Consider the following 22316-nt stretch of genomic DNA (forward strand, 5'->3'; position numbering starts at 1 on the left):
CCGTCGGATCGCATCTGGACGGTCCATGTTTCAGGAGGGGTCTTGATAACCTATTGCAAGAGATGGAAAATGACCACATGTATATAGGACAGTTTGGTCCTTCTCACGCCTTGTCATCTCTCAATTAGCTTTCAGAATGGTACCAGTGTACATTTTCCTCTGAAAAATAAGAATATCTTTCAGAATTCGATTTCAGGCACACCTTGTGCTTCAATAAAAAAAATATCATTGTTATCTTAAGAAAAGCTAATTTCAGATGTCAATTTCTGTTTGGACCCTTGTAGTAGTACGCAATGCGACTCATTTAGCACTCATTTAGCTTTCTCTGTGGAAAATTCCTGAAATTAACTAATCTGCCCGAATATAGGTGAGCATTTATATATAGCACATTTCTCGCGGCACCGTCGAATCAATTACTGTATTTGGTAATTCCTCTTTAATGAAAAGTGTGTTTAACGAGATGATTGTGACCGTATAGACCTATCATCCAATCAGTCTCCCAATATTCCTGATTTTACAGAGATATTTTACACACAGCATCCGTCAGTATCAGTTCGTCCTCTCCTATAGTTGTATATCATCACTGCACTGTACAGTTCCTTGCTTCTTGATTACACGAGAACTCTGATGTGTCGGCAATATCCTAGTCTGAAATGATTTCTGAGCTAACAATCTTCTGAATTATGCCACAAACTGTTTTGGGGATCTTCGGGCACATTTGCCAAAAGTACTAGCTTCTACAATACTCAGTGTTGGTCTTTTCCATTTTTGTTGTGATATAAGTTTTTTTTTGCGGGAAAATAGGGAATATATTACTCATGAGAAGCTTCCTCACACACCATATGTGAGATAAAGTTACAAGAATTTTCAGGCCAGAGCTCAGACACAGAATCGCATTGAGCCTTATTCGCTAAAATATGGCTAATACAGTTTTGGCTCATATGGCTACATGTTGTGATATAAGTAATAAATGAAAGGAGCAATTATATTTTTATTATGAAAAATATAAGAACATTCAGTTATCTAGTTTCAATTTTAGCCTCTTACCTCCATAGAGGTAAGTTGGAGTAGTATAGAAGGGAATTAAAAATGTATATATATTCTGAACATGTGCTCGGAATTTTAGAGCTCTGGTTTGTGGTCCTGAAACCATGTTAGGGCCTGTCTATTGCAGGTAATATTAAGTTTGCAACATTACGGTAATAAATATGGGTTTAGCTTTCGCTTTCTTGTCTAGTGGCTATAGATTGGGTAGGACTGTTGGAAAAAAAACTCTTTCAGAAACCATCTCTTTCCTTACGCTAGTAACATGCCCGTACGTTGTAACGGGTCAAACCCATATAATTGGGAATAGACTAGAAGGACGATTGAGAATAAAGTATTGAATCCGATGGCTACTTAGGATTACTTAGGAGTATACCACAACTGTTTGTTTCCGTTACTTTTTCATCCATGCTAGCAAGCACATTTTGTGGAGTAGATAGGTAACGGAGCAAACTTTGGATGGTGTTAAAGTACACCACAAACACTGATGGTATAAAGCAAAACTCAGGAACTTTTGATGATATGAAACAAATTTTCCATATTCTTTTTTGTTGGCATCTCCTCTTCTACTGTATTGCATCCATGCTAACTCCTAAAATATTAATGTGCTTGCTTTTTATTTTAAGATGCTAAAATGTGCTTGCTAGCATCATACTTACACTAGACATATGGCCTTACATGTCTTATAAAAGCTCATCTCAATTTTACATTTTTTTCTAAAAGAGAAGCAGTCCCTCCCCATTTCGATCCATTACGTACTAGAAATGGGACTTCACTACGATGTTTAAAAAAGACATTATATTACACTTAATTATCATTTATTGTCTTCACATAAAGCATCATCTAGAAACCGAGATTTAATTATAACTTCATTTATAGATGGCCATAAGGCCCGAGGCCCGATGGCCCGGCCTAAGCACGGCACGAGTCGGGCACAGTGGGCCAGCCTGGCACAGCACGATCGAAAAAAATAGTAGAGGGACCCAAAATAGACTTAATCAACCATATAGGACAAGGCCCAAAGAGAAGAGGAATACAAAATAGACTTACTTCCAGCTATATATGACACAACACAAAGAGTTGAGGGGGGAAAATAGACTTATTCTTTAGGATAGTCATCAATGGTGCAGAACAATAGACTCATCAATGGTACAAAACAATAGAACTCGTAGTTTGAAATTCTCCTGACCATGCGCATCCCAAGTTTCTACACCTTCTTTCAAGAGAATCTCAAGATCATCGATAATAGGCTCCAAGCTAGAATACATCAATATCATTGCCGGGTTATTTCGATCCTTGGATTACCAAGCACATCAAAATATGTGTGTGTATATCATCTATTCAGTCCCTAAATATTCTCATGAGCATGATTTTAACACAAGACATAGGAGTTTACACACAGCATCCATCAATAACACCTGGTTGTCCTATCCTGCGGTTATAATGGATATATATAGTATCATCATTGTACTACGAAACAGTTCTTAGCTGCTTTATTGCAAGAGAATACTTATGCGGTCGGCGGTATCCTAACTGAAAATTTTCGACCTAACAATCTTGTGAGTTATCCCTCGAACTGTTTTTGACATTGACACTTGATAGGCACAGTCGCCAAGTACTTGTAATATGTACTCTTCCTGTCAACAAACACTATTAGTATTTCTAGATATTAATATTTATTTACAAACATAAGTATTTCTAGAGTATTACCTTAATTTACTATCCAAAATCATCACTTACATATCCATGCATTTATTGTAAGGGCATGAGCAAATGGACCGGGGACTCAGGTCGCATGGTCCAAAGAAAGGTTGGGCCAACTATGACCAAGTCTGCCACACAAAGGCCGAGCGGTCTAAAATGTGGGGGAAGAGAAAATTGTGGGCGAGTCGTCAAGCAACAAGTGCTGCATATCACGGTTACTCGAAGCATGACTTTAATTTGTTGTTGCGCTTAAAATTGCGCCAGGGTCATTGTGACCCGTGGGAGCTACCCGCGGCTTGCTCAAATCCCTACACGAGGCTGCGCTGGGGACCCCGCTCAGATACATGTTGGTGCATTGGGCATGCTCTTATGTCAATAGGCGTGATATTTCCAATAAAGTAAACCTTCAGTAGGGATGGATATTGAGCTGGCTCGGCTCAGCTCGATCTGGCTCGTTAGGATAACGAGCTAGAGCTCGGCTCTAGCTCGTTATCCTAACGAGCTAGAAACCAAGCTCGGCTCGGCTCGTCTGCAAGCTCGAGCTAGCTCGTTTAATTAGCTCGTGAGCTTTGGAGACAAGAGAGAAAGGGAACATTAGCTCGTGAGCTTTAGAGACAAGAGAGAAAGGGACCAAGGGGAGGAGCCGAGGAGGTGCGCCGGGAGGAGCGGCGCGGCCGGCGGCTTCCACGGCCGCGTGGGCGCCAGGGAGGAGCGGCACGGGCGGCGGCGTCCACGGCCGCGTGGGCACCGGGGAGGAGCGGCGCGGGCGGCGGCGTCCACAGCCGGCCGCGTCGGCGCCGGGAAGAGAGGCGCGGGCGGCGGTGTCCACGGCAGCGGCCTCCACGGCCGCGTGGGCGCCGGGGAGGAGCGGCGTCCACGGCCGGCCGCATCGGCGTCGGGGAGGAGAGGCGCAAGCGGCGGCGGCGGCGCTGGGGAGAAGAGGCGCGAGCGTTAAGGGCTGGCGGCGGCTTGGGTAGGGATTGGGGATAGGGAGTAGAGCTAGGGTTTTGGGAGTAGAGCTAGGGTCACAAGTGGGCCTTCAAGCCACATATGGGCCTTCAAACACATATGGGCCACAAATCCACAACAGCATGTGCTAGCTACCCCAGCTCGTTAAGGCTCGCGAGCCAGCTCGAGCTGGCTCGTTATCTCTAACAAGCTAAAATGCCAGCTCGGCTCATTAGGAAAATGAAATGAGCTGAGCCGAGCCGAGCGACCTAACGAGCCACGAGTTTTCCATCCAGCCCTAACCTTTAGGGACATCAAAATAACTTTACCTCAAATTTAATTGCTGCAAAAACTCTTAAAAATGCTTATTTATATTTGGGGAGTGGATTCTAATCCCTCGAGGGGATATCCCCTCGTATACCTTTTTCTTTCAAATTTGATGCAAATAGTTGTGAAAAATTCTAAAAAAAATTGACAACATAGAGTATAATGATACCTACAAGTCCATCAAAATTCATGTTCAAATTCGATCTACACATCGAGAAACAAAAAAGACAAATTTAGATATAAACAGTATACTATTCATACGCTGAATTTGTCTTTTTTATATCTCGACGTGTGAGTTGAGTTATTTTGTGGAGTTGCATATATGTGTTGTATGGATGTTGTCAAATTTTTCCAGAATTTTTCATAATCGTTTAGATGGTTTTTAAGCAAACGAGGGAACATCCCTCGAGGGATTAGAATAGTTTCCCTTATATTTGTGGACGGAAAGAGTATATACTCAACATGAGCGGTAAATTTTAGGCCTCCAGCTCTATACCTGAGGTATGTTTCACAGTTCAGGACTTCAGGATAATACTACACCCAATTATTTATTGCCTTCACATAAAGCATTGTCTTAATACTACTAAGCTCAATTATTTATTTCCTTAACATTATCACATAAAAGCATTCTCTAAATACATGGAGTAATATTAATTTCCATCATCTTAAAAAACATAAGCAATCCTCCCACACCCAATCAAAGCCCAAAGTGATGAACTTCATAATAACAAACGTCCGGTGAGACTTTCAAGAACACATTCATGGACGGATATATGAACGGGGAAGGAGATGACCAGCGCTGGCTACATGACGGCGCAGGCGCCGTACTGCGGGCCCTCGTCGCAGACGAGCACCGGCGGGTACGGCGGCATGGCCGGCGGCGGGTAGCAGTGGCACGGCGACGACCAAGCCGGGCAGCCGCACGCTGGCTTCGCTGGCGCCGGCGCCGGCGGAGGTGGCTTGGGGTGGCAGTCGCAGCAGTGCGGGGTGGCGCAGCCGCCGCACGGCGGCGGCGGCGGGTACACGTAAGGGTACGGGAATGGTATGAGCTTGCATGGGTCGGGCTTGGGCTTGGGATCGGGCTTCTTCTCATCGGGCTTGGGTTCGGGCTTCTTCTTCTCTTCCGGCGGCTTGATCTTGATGTCCTTGATGATCTTGCCGGCCTTGCACCACAGCTTGCAGGAGAGCTTCTCGGCGTCGAAGGGGCCGGACACCACCACCGTGTCCTTCTCGTACACGATCTTCTCGATCTCCAACTCGCCTCGCTCTGCGCAATTATAATTTCAGCTGGGTACATGATAGCCATAGCTATGAGAGAAATGATATATGATCGATCGGAGACAGGGTTGCAAATTTCGGACCGAAATTTCCGAAAACGGTCATATCGGACCCTCCAATACGATATTATTTCGGTCAAAAATTTTTAATTTTTTTTGTAAATTTAGCAATATTTGTTTAACTTTGACTTATATTCTGTTCAAAATTTCGGAACCAAATTTTCTAAATTTAGAAAATATCGTCGTATCAGCACCCTCCAATACAAATACCGAAAACAACAGGTTGAACCCTGATCGATCGGAGAAGAAGAGGGTGACCTTGCATGCAGCAGAGGACTTTCTGGATCTTGATGTTGCAGCGGCAGCACTGCAGGTCCACGGTGATGATCAGCGTCGGCATCTGAGAAGATGAAGCATGCGAATATAAACTATACCTTACAAATTAAAAAATTCGAATTCACCAAAGCCATCAAATCTATGTGTATGTAATTAATTAATTATTAAGCTGTGTTTGAGAGGGGAGGAAATAACAAGACTGAAAAGATACGCAACGTATGATCAATGAGTATCAATTATTTTAAACTTAAAAAATATATTAATATTATTTTTAAGCAACTTTTCAATATATATTTTTTTAAAAAAAATTGTTTAGTAGTACGAAAAACTTGCGCGTGAAACACTATATATTTTCTCATCCTATCTTTTTCAAAAGAACACACTCTTACTCTCTAACCTCAATCAATGCATCTCTCCCTCATTATCACTATGTTTCATATTGTAAGCTGTTCTATGTTTGTTATATGTTAAATTTATTCTAAGTTTAAATATGTGAATTTATAAAAAAAATTATAGCAGCATTTCTAAAAAAAAGTATAAACTAATTTAGTGTTGTACTTAATTGTTGATATGTTTTTTCTTACAAACTCGATGAAAAGTATAGTGAAATAAGATAGCAAAATGAGTATATGTATAACTCTAAGCTTCTAGTTAATTGGTATCACATTTTTTTTGTCTAAAATTGTAGTTGGTGACATATTAATTTAACAAAAGGGCTGTCTATTTATTACCATGTGAACAAAATCTTTTCAGACACCTTTTCTTATCATTTGAATGAAAATCTAACTGCTCATGTGAAAATGTCTGTCTACATTAGATAAATTAACTTAAAATAATTGTGCTAACATAGACAAAAAAAATATTTGATGGTACTTCAGAAGACAGGAAAATATTCAAACTTAGGGATGAATGGAATTTTGGCAAAAAAAAAAAAGCACATATCTACATACTAGAGGTGAAATTTTCTGGTTAGCATTTTGCATGTCATTTAGATGACTAGATGAGAAAATTTTAGACTACTGATGAATGAAAAGTAGAAAAAATCTCTAAGGGTAAAAAAAAAAGATCGATGTTTTTTTGCAAGAAATGAGTTTCTGCTTTCTCAGGAAAAAGGCGAGGTCTCGGAAATGCAGATCATAGTTTGTGAAACTCGAACCGACTCCTCTATCTCTATTTTCTTTTGAGAATACCTCTATTTCTATTAGTCTACATTTTATAGCTAGCCTGTTCGAAATTAACTTACTTTTCTTCATATCATATTCTTTACCGTCTGGATACCAATTAGCTAGAGACGATCAGAGCCGAGAGAGCTACAGCAAAATAAAACTCCATTCAAAAATCAAAGATCCGCCAAGCTATTTTTTGAAGAAAAACACGAGTACAATATATCAAAAAAAAGCGACATTAACCGAGCCAGGTAACTAAACAAAGATATGATGGTGATATATATTGATGATCTATATATATAATCCGATCGAAAGCTAGCTAGCTAGCATCAAGGGAAAGAGTAGAAATTAACCTTTGTATATATATGCAGCTTTCTGAAGTGAAGCTAGTCAGGATGAACGGCGACACGGCGATCGAGTGAGGAGCGAGCTCGCCTTGGAGAGAAATGGAGATAGATAGTCCCGGAGAGATCGAATTAATTAAAGATGATGATGAAGTAGTGCATACGTTTATAACGTTTTGACGTGCTGATTAAGGTGGGATTAATTTGGTGCAGGGATCACGTCTGCACGGTTCGGGATCGTCGACTTAATTCAATGCCCCGTTTGAAAGATGAAACCCGGCGCCATGACAGCCTCTCTCTCTCTCTCTCTCGGCTTTCGTCGTCGTCCCTGGCATGGTTCGTTGCCGGATCACATCCTCATGGTTCAGAGTCACGGCGCTCGTTTTGAATGCTGAGGGGAAAAAACAGAGAATTTGAAAAGTGCATGCTATTCGGTTTGTAGGGAACTATGAATATTAGTGTAGAAAAACCAATGGAATTTTTTTCCTATAAGACGTTCAGAAAAAAAATAGAAAATTTTCCGTCCACTCAAATCTCTTGGAAAATTTTAAAATATGTAAGCATTCCTAGTTTTTCTATTCCTATATGTTAAAATTTCTCCAAAATAAGCCCTAAGAACTGAGTTTGAACTGAAAAACTTTCTATATAAAAATTCCTTTTTAAAATTGAATAAATTTGTTTTAAAATTTATGTAATTAATACTCAATTAACTATACACTAATATATTTTCTCGATTTATAGAATGCCCAATCAAACAAAGATTAAGACCATATTTTTTGTCTAGCTACTCTCTCTGTTCTTAGATGTAAATATTCTTACTCCCTCCGTCCCAAAATATAACAACTTTTAACACTTGAGATTTGTCCCAAAATATAACTTCTCCACCAACATTCTCTTCCCAACAAATTACAACCCTCCACCATTTACTTTTCCCACCTACCTCCACTACTCATTCAATTACAATCCTCCACCATTCATTTCTATCTACTTTCTTAATAACCATATCCAATTCTAAAAAGGGAGTAATTAGGATTCAAACTCTATACATAACACACGAGAATCAGAACATTTCCAAACAATCAGCTCCTTAGGACAAGAAACCAAGCCAATGAAGCGACTGGAAAAGAGACTGTTTCCCCTTATCCTTGATGTTCACTAAATAACAGAGGGAGCATGAGTAGATTATCGTAGGTACATTTCTTAAGCGGCGCGTTAAATGATGCAATTTTTTTTGCAAAAACTTTCTTTCTATAATATTTTTCTACAAAAATCAAATAAACCCGATCGATCCATGCGATAATTATTATTGAGTATCGTCTTCTCCTATAAGCCCAAGCGGCTAAGGGCATTCACAATGTGCTCCCAAACTAGGTAATAGATAATATTTTAATATTCATACCAGATAGAAAGCATCGTGGAACCAGTAAATACCTACTACAACCTAGTAGTAAAGAGTAAAAAAAACATTGATTCTTTTGGCATGTATTGATCCTCATCCCTCTCTCTTCATGCTATTGGCTTGGGACCCACCTTATTACTAGTTATATATTGTGGAACTTTTAACAACAAATACCTACTTTTAGTAGGTCCCACCTTATTTACTAGTTGTAAATATGCATTGGTGATGCCCTAAGCGTCAAAAAAGCAAAAAAAAAAACAAGAAACTAGAAGCGAATATAAGTATAAGTTCACTATTTAGGACCCCTTTGAATCACAGGAATGAAAAAACGGAGGAATAGGAAAAACATAGAATTCTGACAGGAATGTAAGTATAAAATAGAGGATTGCAAAATACAGGAAAAATGTTGGAATGACTGTTTGATTGGACCACAGGAAAAACACAGAAATTTGAGGAGAGATAAAGACTCAAAGGATTTTTTCCATGAGGTTCTACCTCTTGTTAAAATTCCTCCAAAATTTATATCAGAAGAGGCATTCCATAGGAATTTCATATGATTCCATAGGGTTTATTCCTTTGATTCAAAGGATTTTATAGAAAAAATTCCTATTGAAATAAAATCCTCTAAAACTACTATATATTTCATTTGAATCAAAGGGGCCTTAGATCGCAAGGACGAACGGAATGGTCGAGTCACGCGCAGTGTCACGTCGTTATCTCCCGTGTCCGTCCCTGTGCGTACGAAAATATGTACGATGCATATATGCTCTCTCTCTTCTACGGCAAGACACATTGAGTTTCGGTTTAATCCTGCTACAGGATGTGTACATGTACATCTTTTGATTGGACATATGTACATTTGCACGCCTGGTGTTGGTGCGAATTAAAAACCGTGCTGATCAGTGCTTCCTTCCGTTCTAAAATAAGTTTATTTTTCACTCATCTCTTACATATATTAAAAGCACTAAAATATCTTAGCTTTATCAAATCTCAATGCAATTATTAATTTATCTACCCCTAATATATTTATCTTCTGCTTTTTACAAACTTTTGATATAACGATTACTAAAAATGTATTTATTTTAGGGTAATATAAGGAGAAAAATTGAATCTATTTTGAGAGGAAGGAATTAGTAATTTGGTACTAGGAGGGCATTTGTTGGTTGCTTTTGTTGAAGTTGTTGGATGATTGATTCCGTCTCTGTCATTGTTGATGGATCCTGGTCGTACGATATGCGTGGTGCCACACTTCCATAGGGCATCCGTAAAGCGGGAATAAAAGAGGTTTGTCTAAAGCTCAGCTCCTTTATATTGTAATCCGGAGTGATTTAAAATTTTGAAATAATTTTAGGAAGATTTCTTAATTTGTCACAGATAACTTTTTCGGTGAGATTTCACCGATATTTCACTAATTTTTTTTTATCTCAGATCCTCGCGAGATAGTTTTATACCGTCCAAAAATTTGGGATTCAATCATATTTCGTTACATTTGGATCAAAATTGGGTCAGAATTAAATAAAATCTGTTAAAATTTCAATTTCTCTTGGCGAGATTTCACGTGAGATCACGCTATCTTAATTCCGACAAAGTTTGCCTCGTATGTATTGATACAATAGAGTCTGACGAGATTGATCCTGCTCCTTAGCAATCATATATTTCCTCCATCCCAAAATATTGCTATCTAGGATGGGATTTGACCAATCCTATGATAACGAATCTGAACAAAGGCATGTCGAGATTCGTTGTCATAGGATGTGTCAAATCTCATCCTAAATAGCAACATTTTAAGACGGAGGAAAGAAGTCGAGCAACAAAATTGACAAAAAAAAATCCATAAAACTAATCCTAAATTTAAAGTCTAAAATTCAACATCAGCTTTGAATTAGAATTTTAAATGAGTGCCAAGTACGCCGTTAGGTTCTTTGAATTGGCCTCTGACAAAGCTTGGATCGACCAAGCTTTAGGCCATCTCCACTGTAGTTCATTATTCGAATCAAGAGAAGAGAGAGAATAGATTACTAAAAGGTTCATTTGTTCGAACTAACTTTTTTCATAAACTCAGCAATGCGTACCTGCAACCATAAATTAGCTAACAGTCCTATGCTCTATGCATGGAATCGATCCTAGTGAAGAAAGAAGAGGAACGGATACTCAATATAAATGAGTAAATTGAATTCCATGCTTGATCTCACATATCTCAAATTCCCAATAGAACTCTATTGAAAGTTGTAATATATAAAAATAACTGCAAAATATAATCTATTTTTCACAATCGAATAATTATTAATATGGCGGTTTACCGTATTACGAAGGTTCGTCAAACTCAAAGCTTTTTTTTTCTTGTTTTTTCAATTGTGCTAGTCCCTGCGCAAATGGTTTCTCCAGACAGCACAACACATACTGAACCGAACCAAATTGATCCATACTGCAAAACACTGACTGAACTGAACCCAAATTAATCCATATGCTGGACTGTGGCCCAGTACATCTGTTGCATTGATTTAGGATTGGACATGCCCTTAGCTTGGCCAAACCACTCCGTAGTCATAGAAGCAAGAAAATCACAGGAATAGGATATCATGTTATAACCAATCTTACAGGAAATAATCCACAAAATTTTACAAATAGTATTTTTTTTCTAGCACCAAACAAACAAAGGAACTTTGTGTTACAAGGAAGAGAAAACATGAATATTCTAGCTTGATGTCAGTTTTTCTCAAATATTCCTATAAAAAAATTCCAAGGGATTTCAATCCCTCCAAAATTCCTCTACATTTTTCTTTGTTCCAAATGTGCCCTTAAACTTGATGCTTTACCACCACACGAAAGAGAGAGGAAGATGTAAACGAAAGAGAGAGGAAGATGTAAGGCTAACCTCTTATCTACTTCATCTGTCCCAAAATATAATCATTTTTAGCATAGTGATAAATCAAACATTTTTAACTTTGACTATTAATAGAAAAAAGTTAAAAAAGATCAATCATGTAAAATTGACGTCACTAGATTTATCATTAAACAAACTATCATAATATGTAACTTTTTATTTAAAACATCCTACTTTTATAAATATTATTGGTCAAAATAGCATCTCGAATACTATGTCAGAGTTCAAAAATACTTATCTTTTAGAATGGATGGAGTAGTTGACTGAGTCGCGGAAGTTTTTTCACACCTTCATTTAAATAAGACCCAAATAAAATGCGAGTTACACGGCCAACAAACCCCCATTCGATGACCGCTTCCATTAAAATGCTAGAAAACAATCATTACCTTCTGGCTGTAAATTCGCGTTCTGATCGTTGTCGCTTCATAAATTCGTATGATGGAAAAAAAATATTACATATCATAGAGGAGGAGATTGATATTGATGTATTAGGAAAAGAAAAAGGTAAATGCATCGGGACATCACTCCTCTATGCAGGCTATGTCAGGTGTACTTTTTTTTTTTTACTTCGACCATCCCTTTCTCAACCGTTGATATCTGAAAATCTGACATAAACTATTCTATTCGATTAGTTCAAAAAAATCAAATGAATCTTGATAATAACCCATTTTGGGCGACAACCACATTCAAACGCTCATCATCACCTCTTCCCTCCAAAAAAAAAAAAAAAAAACGAAAAATGGCGCCAACTCCCAACCCACCCCTCCCCCTCCCTCCGCCGTACGACTCCCTCCCCCGCCTCCTCCTCCACCATCACCGCCGCCTCCCTCGCCGCCGCCTCGTCCTCGCCGCGCACGCGCTCGCCGCCGTCGCCGGCCACCTCACCGTCCCCGCCCCGCCGCACCACCCGCACGCCCTCCTCATCCTCGCCTACGCCCGCCACCTCGCGTCGTGGCCGCGCGCGCCCATCCACCTCCTCCTCCTCTTCCGCTCCTCCCTCCGCCTCTCCGTGCCGCCCACCCGCCACACCCTCCCCCTCGCCGTCTCCGCCGCCGCCGCCGCGTCGGCCGGACGCCACCTCCCGCTCGCGCTCTCGCTGCACGCCGTCGCCGTCACCCGCAACCTCCTCCCGTTCCCGCACGTCTCCAACGCGCTCATCTCCCTCTACGCCAGGAGCGCGCTCCCGGACTCCGCGCGCAGGGTGTTCGACGGAATGCGCGCCCCCGACGTCGTCTCGCACAACGCGCTGGTGCACGGGTACGTCAAGGCCGGGCGGCTGGGGCTCGCCGTGAGGGTGTTCGAGGGGATGCCCGAGCGGGACGCCGTGTCGTGGGGCACGGTGGTCGCCGGGTGCGCCAAGGCCGGGCGGCTGGAGAAGGCGGTGTGGCTGTTCGACAGGATGAGGCGGGAAGGGTACCGGCCCGACGACGTCGCGCTCGCCGCCGTGCTCTCGTGCTGCGCGCAGCTCGGCGCGCTGGACAAGGGCCAGGAGGTGCACGAGTACGTGAGGCGGACCAGGCCCCGCCCCAACGTGTACCTGTGCACAGGGATCGTCGATCTCTACGCCAAGTGCGGGCGCGTCGAGGTTGCGCGCGAGGTGTTCGACGCGTGCCCGGAGAAGAACGTGTTCACCTGGAACGCGCTCATCGTCGGGCTGGCGATGCACGGCCATGGCACGGTGGCGCTGGACTACTTCGACCGGATGCTCGTCGAAGGGTTCCGGCCAGACGGGACCACGTTCCTCGGCGTGCTGATCGGCTGCAGCCACGCCGGCCTCGTGGACACGGCGAGGAGGATCTTCTACGAGATGCAGAACAACCATGGCGTTCCTCGAGAGCTGAAGCACTACGGATGCATGGCTGACCTCCTTGGCCGAGCCGGGCTGATCGACGAGGCAATGGAAATGATCTCGAGCATGCCAATGGAGGCGGACACGTATGTCTGGGGAGGCATACTCGCTGGCTGCAGAATGCACGGGAACAACGTGGAGTTCGCCGAGGTTGCTGCCCGGCGTTTGCTGGAGCTGAACCCTGACGACGGTGGGGTGTACTCCGCCATGGCTGGCATCTACGCTGATGCTGGTAGATGGGAGGATGTCGCGAGGGTTCGGAGATCGATGGATGAAATGGTCGGAGTTCGATTGCAATGGAGCTCAAAGATGGTATCAAGATGCTGAGCTGATTGTCTCTGAAGATTGGCAGGATTGCAATGGCAAGCCTACCGAGGTATCAACCAACCTCTCACTTCGACAATTTCAATCAACCAAAGTTGCTGCTGCCCATATAGCTTGATCTCATTGAGAATAGTAATGGCAAATTCTCGCACTCTGTTCTGCTGGGCACAGCATTTGTGCATGCTGAAAGCATGGGGATATGAGCAGCAAGACAGCAACTGATGGTAGCAGAGTCGCTGTAGTTCCAGGCAAAATCTGATGACTGTTTATCCGTAGCCAGTCTATCAATCTCTAAACAAGCATCCTGGCCTAGACATACTTTTCTGAAAGTCCTGCAGCTCTTAGATAAGACAGAGAGCCAGAAGTTACATCCTCCATCCCAAAATGCATGACACCACTAACTTTTTGCTTAATATTTGATCAATTATTTTATTATGACTTGTTTTATCATAAAAAACTATAACCTTAACTTATATTTTTACATATTTATACTAGATGTTTGAATAAAACGAATTTTTGAATAAAACGAATGGTGAAACATTATGCTATTTTTACATATTTATACTAGATTTTTGAATAAAACAAACGGTGGAACATTATGCGAAAAGCCATCGGCATCATACATTTTAAAACGGAGGAAGTAATACTTTTAGGCAATATCTAATCACTTTGAGCTTTGAACACTGAGGCACCCTTGGAGAGAAGGTAGTGGATTCAGACCTGGTCCAGCTTTCTTTTTCCTCCTGAGGCACTGTCTGTTGTTTCTGTAAAGATAATTCAATTTCGCATAGTTCATGGCATTTTAAATTGCAACCTACTCACACACATGCTGAAATAACTTTTTTTTTCCTTTTATTTTGTTCCAATCAAATACAACCACCTTTTTCATGTATGGAATGGCTGGCTACACAAATGTTATCCAATGAGAAATGTAAATGCGTCCCTCAATGAGATTATTCCTTGCACAAATCTGCTCCTTGGTTCAATAACGACGACTCGCCGCACCCCTGCAAAGACACAAAGATTGTCACAACTCAAATTCAAATTAGATTACAAATATATGATTTATCGGTTTCCTGTAATGATGCACAGCGGATTCACATGTATTGCATAAAGAAGTACCTGGAGCTGACAATTGCTCCAAAACCTCCAGGAAGGTACTAGTGCTCAAGCAGGTATGACAGTGTCTTCGGCCATTCACCTGGTATTGCAGCTCCAAGGCCTAAAGTGTGAAAGATTGGGTGGAATTATAGTATCTAAAAAAGGATCCAAATAAGTTATGTCTAAATGCAAACACTAAATGCATGTCATACAGAAATGAAAACATACAAAGTGAATTGGAATGGACACAAAATTGGAAAGCGCTAAAGAGAATTGGAATATTGTAGCTTGCTTGTTTTGTTTTTCCTTCAGATTTGATAAACAGCACATCTCTAAACAGAAAAGCCTTTTGCTAGCTATTTATCTAACACACAGCCAGGGTCAGAGCACCAGCAACCAGATAGAAAGACTGAAACTGGTCAGGTTTCCAAACCTCAGAATTTGGATTATAAGACTGTTTGACTTTTTGAAAGTCAAACTTCTATAAGTATGATCAAGTTATAGAAAAATGTAGCAACTCTTACAACACCAAATTAGTTTCATTAAATATAACACTGACTATATTTTGATAGTATGTTTGTTTGGAGTCGAAAATTTTGCTATATTTTTTCTGTAAACTTGGTTAAACTTGAAGAAGCTTGACTTAGAAAAAAGTCAAAGTGTCTTACAATATGAAATGGAGGGAGTACCTATTTGGGGCAAAAACAGACCCGCTTCCGCCTGAAGCACAGTTACATTTTTCGCCCCAAAAAGGTTTCCACTTTCCAAAACTCTCCACACATTTTTATGATCATCAAAATTAATATGCAGGTCTCCTTATTTACATACATGTTAGATAAGGTAGTGAGTACAATTGAAAAGAGTAGGGACTTACATGCTCCACCGTCACCTGTTCAAGCTCAATACGAGTGTAGACATCATTCTTGCCTAGAGCCATGATATCACTGTGGAAACAAATAGACTCGAAATTCAATTCCAGTGAGCAACCAAAAATGATAGTTCAAACTAATGGCATCATGTGAACCGCACCACTGAACAAAAGGTAAATTGGTTCTATCGATTTGAAAGAATAAAACAGCATACCAGCATGGCAAAAGAAAATGGTTATGTATCAAACCTGAGCGAGTAGACATCAAGGAGAGCGCCATTATCGTCAACTATAGGAATTGAGCTTACTCTATCTGCAGGTGGGAAAATAAGCAAGTCAAGCAACACAATAGTTAAAATGGTGTAAAACATTATTTCTAAATATTACTGGACCAAGTTAAGCAATAGCATATGCAATTCAAAACAAAACAAGGTTAAAGCCTTAAACGGGCATTAACAAACTAGGAACAAAGTGTTAATGCACATTCTCGTGTGCGTATGCTTAGTAAGAGTTTATCTCAAATCAAAGCTTAATATTAGTCAATAACTTTTGAGTTACAAGTCCTTTCAACGGCCTTCAAATGTAAAGTAATGTTGCCACCGCAAGCACTAAATTATCCAACTGAACTGTGCCATTTTCTAAATTAGGCAGTGAAGTAACAATGATAGAACTAATCATATCAGAACAGGAATATTATTTGCGTAGAATTAGGTTGTCCCATAATCTTATATTCCTTCAAAATGCAGACTTCAGTGTGCAAATGCCAAATAAGTCAGCTGCTATACTGCTGCCACATTAAATATGACGACAAACATCTCTGACATGACATTTGGTATATCAGACAGTATAGAGGTAGTACAGTTTAAGCTACTAAGTAGTACAACAAGAATTTCAGACTCTGGAGGTGTAGGTTTACTCCAAATTCTTTGTAGTATGTTATCAATGAAGGAAGCATAGATATTTCAAGGGGATATAATTTAGAGATAATCTGTAGAAAAAATAGGCATTCAAGAAAGTGTTCTTGCTCATCACAACAAAAGGTTCTCTTGTGTGTGTATCAAGCATTCCTAATTCCATATGCATCAGTTTTCTGTCTTTATGATATGCTGACTTTAGAAATCTGATTATTACAAGCAAAGCTTCAAGATTTCTCGGTTTGGATTGTAAAAGATGAAAACTAATGGTACTGCCATAGGGCAGTCCATAACTGATAACCTTACCTAGCATTTGCATGTCAAGTAAGATAATTTATTTCATGTCTTTAATGTGGAATTAAAAAATGTAATCCTAGAAAGAACTAACTGATTGATTGTGGCCAACAATTACAATGTCACTGATATGTTCTTAAAAATCGGTAGGGAGAATAGTATAATTCTATGCATTTTAAATATTATTCAAGAAAAAACAATGCATTTTAAATATCAATTACATGTTACCTTCAAGCAGCAAATCCAGGCATGAATTTAGAGGAGTGCTTGGTCGCGAAGTTCTAAGCTGTCTATTGCTTGCCTTGCCAGTATGTGGTGACCATGTACCAATAGGCATACTGACAATCTGGTTTTGCAGAAATGAGTACCCTTCAGGCTGTTCTTGCAGCTTTGAGCAAATAACTAAATACAGCATCAAGATAAAAGTGAGCTTAATTTGAGGCTCGGATCAATTTAGCTGTCAGAATGAACAGTTGTAGTATTATTAAAAATGATCCGTACATTTCACAATCCCTGGAAGGGTTGCAAGACCAAGCAAAGGCATCCCTGATGAATCCGTTGAGGGCTTAAAGATAGGAACTGAAGATATTTCATTTCTAATTATAGCCAATGCCACATCCCTTAAATTATCTGAATCCTTAACCTGAAGAAACATAAGAGGAAAATAATGGATCAATTACTAGAAAATAGAAATGTTCAAATAAATGAAATGAATAGGTAATCCCATCAATGTTGAACTTATATCAATACAGAAGATTAAAACACACTGTTATGGTCTTATTAGACATAGGGATTTGATCTTGAATAACCAAAGGCCCAACCCCTCATATCCAAAGTGGCCTTTATTTTAGCTGAATGAATCTCAACAATGAAATGTACAATCACATATCATACGTAAAATACAGGAGTTATCCGTATGTCAGCCTTGATGCACAACAGCATATCACTATCACTATGACATACAATTTGAGGAAATGATGAAGGAAATATTTATTAAGGTCATTGTAAACCTGATTTTATAATATCCACCGTTTTTTCTGTAATATCCATGAGTAATATTTAGACAGCAAATCAAATGAACGATATCTGGGAAATAGATGCAGATATACATGAATTAATGGCCTTCTCTGAATGGCAGCAACATCAGGTCCCCCATAAAACTGCAATTTTGCTTCTTTCCAAGCAGACACTGAATGCATTTCAAGTTCCTCATGGCCAAGAGTTCGAATGTTTCTCTGCAACTGCAGACCCAAGAATTGATAAACAATGTAAAAGTGCTTATCGAAGGAGAAACACAACAATTTAGTCTCACCTTTCTCAAAATTAATACAAAATCGGATGCGGTTAGCATGCCTGTTACGGTTTGCTGCTGATCATCCCAAAGAGGAACCAAAGAAAGACCCTAAAACAAGAGAAGTGAAATTACGATGAATTCTTACAGTATTTGATCACACAAGGAGCAATCAAAATTTTTGGACTACCTACATACATGAATATGCAAGGACAAATGATAATTTACCAGAAAATTTTGCTTATTTAGCAGTGTTTTTCTTTGATGGAAACAATGGTGTTAGTTATTAGTCAACAAAAAATAAATTTGTTCTGCTCGAAATTCTTGTTTGATTGTAAAATGAAGAAACAAATCGATCGCTCCCAACATATAAATAAACAAATATTGCAATTATTCAATAACATGATAAACAAACATAGGAAATTTTAATGAATATGCAAACAGCAGGAAGTAAAAAAAGAAGAAAGAAAATAAATGCATAGTCCTGCAAAGACATACCTCATCATGCATGATTTTAAAGGCTTGCTTGACAGGAAGACGAGCATCCAAAACTGCTATCTGAAATGCATATACCAAATGTTATAATTGATATGGCCTAAACGAAAGTGCTAACTACAAAAGAATAATCTAACCTTGCTAGAAACAGGAACAACATCATATATGGTATTATGTAATAATATCTCAGAGACTCGATGGCGGAAAATTGCTATCTGCACGCCTGAGTTTTGAGATAACTGATCTGGGGGCATCTGCTTGAGATAATTGGAAATAATGCATAACAGACTATTAGTTATTAGGTAGCATAAATAAAATACACAAAATTACAAATGAAACTTTGATACATACTGTTGTCAGTATAGTACCCTCATCCATACTCACTACTCTGATGGAAGTTTCTGGCTGTACAACCGGATGTGTATTATCCACAAGAACTTCATTGCTAATCAACCCATATTCATCCCGTACACAAGGTTTCGTCTCATCACATCGCCAGACACCATCAACCAAAAACCGGTACTATGTGACACCAAATGAACACATCAATGTATTGAAAGCAAAACACTAAGCACAAGAAAGTTGTATACAAATAGCAGGGCACTGGTATAGAAATCGACTATCTTCACATAATTTGATACTAGAAGTGTACAAGTTGTTTGCTAAAGCTAACATAACAACAGAAACAAGCAATCACACAGTGGCCATAAGCAATAGAGTGTCCAATAAAGAGTGAGTGGATTCTCTATAGAAGTGCATGGTGTAACACCAAATACTTGGAAAGTGCATTATACTCTAGCAGTAATATATCAGGCACGTCATGCTTGGCTACATTTCCAGAATTAAATGACGTCTACAAACATCCAAAATACAAAATCCAACATGATTATGAAAATTTCTGATATCTATCGCTATTGATTTTTTTTAGACAAAAAGAACACTGTATTGATTGCTACTCCCTCGGTTCCATAATATAAGTGATACAAGGATTCAAATTTTGTCCCTAAATACAAGGGCTTTCAAGTGCTCCTTGTCCCATCAATCATCCTTCATTCAATTTTCTTCACATTTTATGCCAACCACCTTCTCACTTCCCACAAACCCCTCATTTAATAAAGAGCATCAAAGTCTTTTTCCTTCCCCCTTAACCACTTCAAGGAAACCTAGTACCCCTTATATCATGGGACAGATGTAGTAGATAAGAATTCGGAAGATATCGAAAAAATATAACAAAATGAAGGAGTCCTAATTAAGAAAGTAGATAAAAGGAAGATAAACAATATGGGGAAACTGGCATAAATGCAGCAAATCATATGTTTTGAGGAAAAAAATATAATAAATCAATCTTTTGAAATACGAATAACTGGAGATGTGGGAACCTAAAACAGATCTATTTGTATTCATGTGCCTTCATGACTCATTATGATGGCATTAGAGGACAATTTTGATGCCGCAACTGTATGGACAATCAAATGTGCAGCAGCCATCATGTAACGCCTACAAGTTATTGTCTGGAACTATGGAAACAGGGGAGGGCAACCTGGTCCCCACATACTAGGCATGTTCCTACTGTACAAGAATGCTGTAAGACTTAACGACTAGTTTTCCTACGGACTAAATTGAAAAGAATGCTGTAAGACTTAACGACTAGTTTTCCTATGGACTAAATTGAAAACATAGAGTTCTGCTTATCAAATAGGACAAACTCTATCATGCAAAAGCTATGCTATTTGAATTCTTGCGGTTATCATTTAAGTCAAACTGTAAAGCCACATGTGTGAAAGCTAATTTAACGGTTATCATATAAGTCAAACTGCAAAGCTACATGTGTGAAAGCTAATTAACGGTACAGCCAAGACAAGCAGTCAAACCAAGCCTCTATTTTTCTCTTTTTCAGGTGGTCAACATTTCAATATTCATAGGGGGGAGGGCTTCCTTCCCCTCAAAGTCCCAGATAATGTCCTTTGCTTGCATAGAGCTCTGTAATGAGTTCAATTTCAGTCAAAAGAAAAAAAGACCATAGCTAGTCATGGAAGTACCAAAGTAAAAATGTGGCATACATCCATTTAGTTGACTTCCTTGTACTACCTCGTAGGAGTACATGGTTTTCTAAAGCACTATTCAATCTGTTGGTGCACAGGGCATAGAATGATGAAAAAATGAGTACATATTTTACCGAATAAGACATCAATCATGTCAACACATATGTACATCACTGAATCTAACGAGAGGATTTCTTACGGCGGTCATGAGGTAATACATTTAATGGAAATAGTCAGTAAGGGGATAAGGCCACATAAACCCTAGTCATCAACACTCAACGGCACTTGATACCGCGCACAATTCAGGGTTTAACCATTAAGCGTATTACCCAAGGTCGATTGGTACAGCTGCTATGCATAAAATAGGTCACTCCAAGAAACCAACCACACTACCTCCTATCTGTGGAAGGGACACCAGTCCCCGCCACGCATTATAAGCTCCAATGCATTGCGTGAGCACACCTCGGCGGCCATCGACGGCAACTACCAACTAACATTTGGATGCATTGCCGCCCAAACGCGCTTCCGACAAAACAGTCACACATCAAAGATATCAAAACAGAATCGGCGCACTAATCTATCGCGAATTAGCGTAATTCGATCCCAACCCCAAGCAATCTACACACTCATCAGGCACAAACACACAATCAAGAGCTAGCAAGCCTAGCACACCCATACCACAACCGGTGTAAAGAAAACATGGCATAAACAAAAACGCATAATCGAAACGAAGGAGTAGCCCGAATCCGGGGAATTCGGCTGGAAGGGCGCGCACCTGATAAACCCCGGGGGGCAGATCGAACACCACCTGGAACTCGGCCCCGACGAGCCCCATGGGGCACTCCCTCCACCTGCGCCCAAACACAAAAAAACCACGCAGCACAAGCGCAGAAAACAAAGAAATTCAGCATTTCCCGCAGCAAAACATCAACCCGAAAAAATAGAAAAAGGAAAGATCCCGCCTTTCCCTCAACCCCCCCTGCCCAAGATCGATCCTTTTTCCCCTCAATCCCAAACCCACCCGGTGAAGCTGCCGCAGAAGGAGGCCCGCTGGCCGCCGTACGGCCACGCGAAGCGCCGCAGCACCATGTTTGGAGAAGCCCCGGGCCACCCCCCCCCCCCCCCCTCAAGAACCCTAGCAAAAGCAAAGCAAAGCAAAACACCTAGGCGTCGACCATCCCAGCAAAGCAAGAACCCCGAACACCCCCCCACGCCCACGGGATTGGGGGACCTGCAGGAGCAGCAGCGAGAGCGAGAGCGAGAGCGAGAGCGAGAAGGACGGTGGTGGTGGATTGAGATTATAGGGAGGCGGAGAATGAGGAAAAGAGGGAAATTTTTTGGCGTGCGTGAGGAGGGAGGCGGAGGCGGAGGCGGAGAAGCAAAGGGGAGGGGGGGCGTCGGGGTGCGTGTCACCGTGTGTGTGTGGGCGTTTGTTTTGTTCGCTTTCGAGAGAGCTTTGGGTTGGTGTTGGAGCCTAGTGTGTGTGAGCGTTAGTGTAGTGTTGTAGTGTTGTGTTGTGGTAGGAGTGGGGTTTTTTTTTTTTTGGGTTTTTTGGGTGCTTTGCTTTCACTTTCCTTTGCTTTTTGGTGTGGTTTGTTTTGGTTTTGTTTTTTTTTGTTCGCAATATTTATGGGGGGTTTTGAGAGGAGGGTGGTTTGTTGGTGGTTGAAGGGACGGCCGGCAGGTAACCATTGGACGTTTGTGCTGCT

The 22316-nt window shown here is 40.6% G+C and overlaps 3 protein-coding genes across 5 annotated transcripts; 1 reads left to right on the forward strand and 2 right to left on the reverse strand.

Annotated features, from left to right (window-relative positions):
• Positions 1 to 4566: 4566 nt before the first annotated feature.
• Positions 4567 to 7327, reverse strand: LOC127771833 (protein PYRICULARIA ORYZAE RESISTANCE 21-like). Of its 2 annotated transcripts, none has more exons than XM_052297775.1 (3): positions 7156 to 7327; positions 5619 to 5700; positions 4567 to 5290 (listed from the first exon to the last, which is right to left on the reverse strand). In XM_052297775.1, exons 2-3 carry the CDS (start codon positions 5698 to 5700, stop codon positions 4827 to 4829), a joined length of 546 nt encoding a protein of 181 aa, XP_052153735.1. In that variant the 5' UTR covers positions 7156 to 7327; the 3' UTR covers positions 4567 to 4826. The 2 variants fall into 2 exon arrangements, with proteins under 2 accessions (XP_052153735.1, XP_052153736.1); XM_052297776.1 differs by lacking the exon at positions 7156 to 7327 and adding an exon at positions 6880 to 6948.
• A 5315-nt stretch (positions 7328 to 12642) lies between these two features.
• LOC127770827 (pentatricopeptide repeat-containing protein At5g61800) lies at positions 12643 to 13605 on the forward strand. The gene has a single exon (XM_052296614.1). The coding sequence runs from the start codon at positions 12643 to 12645 to the stop codon at positions 13603 to 13605; it is 963 nt and encodes a 320-aa protein (XP_052152574.1).
• An 824-nt stretch (positions 13606 to 14429) lies between these two features.
• LOC127770682 (sucrose nonfermenting 4-like protein) lies at positions 14430 to 22042 on the reverse strand. 2 transcript variants are annotated; one of them, XM_052296492.1, is made up of 13 exons: positions 21629 to 22042; positions 21383 to 21458; positions 18917 to 19087; positions 18703 to 18822; positions 18569 to 18628; positions 18092 to 18181; positions 17889 to 18020; positions 17281 to 17422; positions 17008 to 17181; positions 15821 to 15884; positions 15578 to 15647; positions 14725 to 14824; positions 14430 to 14609 (listed from the first exon to the last, which is right to left on the reverse strand). In XM_052296492.1, exons 1-13 carry the CDS (start codon positions 21694 to 21696, stop codon positions 14518 to 14520), a joined length of 1359 nt encoding a protein of 452 aa, XP_052152452.1. In that variant the 5' UTR covers positions 21697 to 22042; the 3' UTR covers positions 14430 to 14517. The 2 variants fall into 2 exon arrangements, with proteins under 2 accessions (XP_052152452.1, XP_052152453.1); XM_052296493.1 differs by having other exon boundaries at positions 18703 to 18819; positions 21629 to 22041.
• Between the last annotated feature and the right edge of the window lie 274 nt (positions 22043 to 22316).

The sequence above is a fragment of the Oryza glaberrima genome, chromosome 4, assembly GCF_000147395.1.
Source record: "Oryza glaberrima chromosome 4, OglaRS2, whole genome shotgun sequence".
Lineage (NCBI taxonomy): Eukaryota > Viridiplantae > Streptophyta > Magnoliopsida > Poales > Poaceae > Oryza > Oryza glaberrima.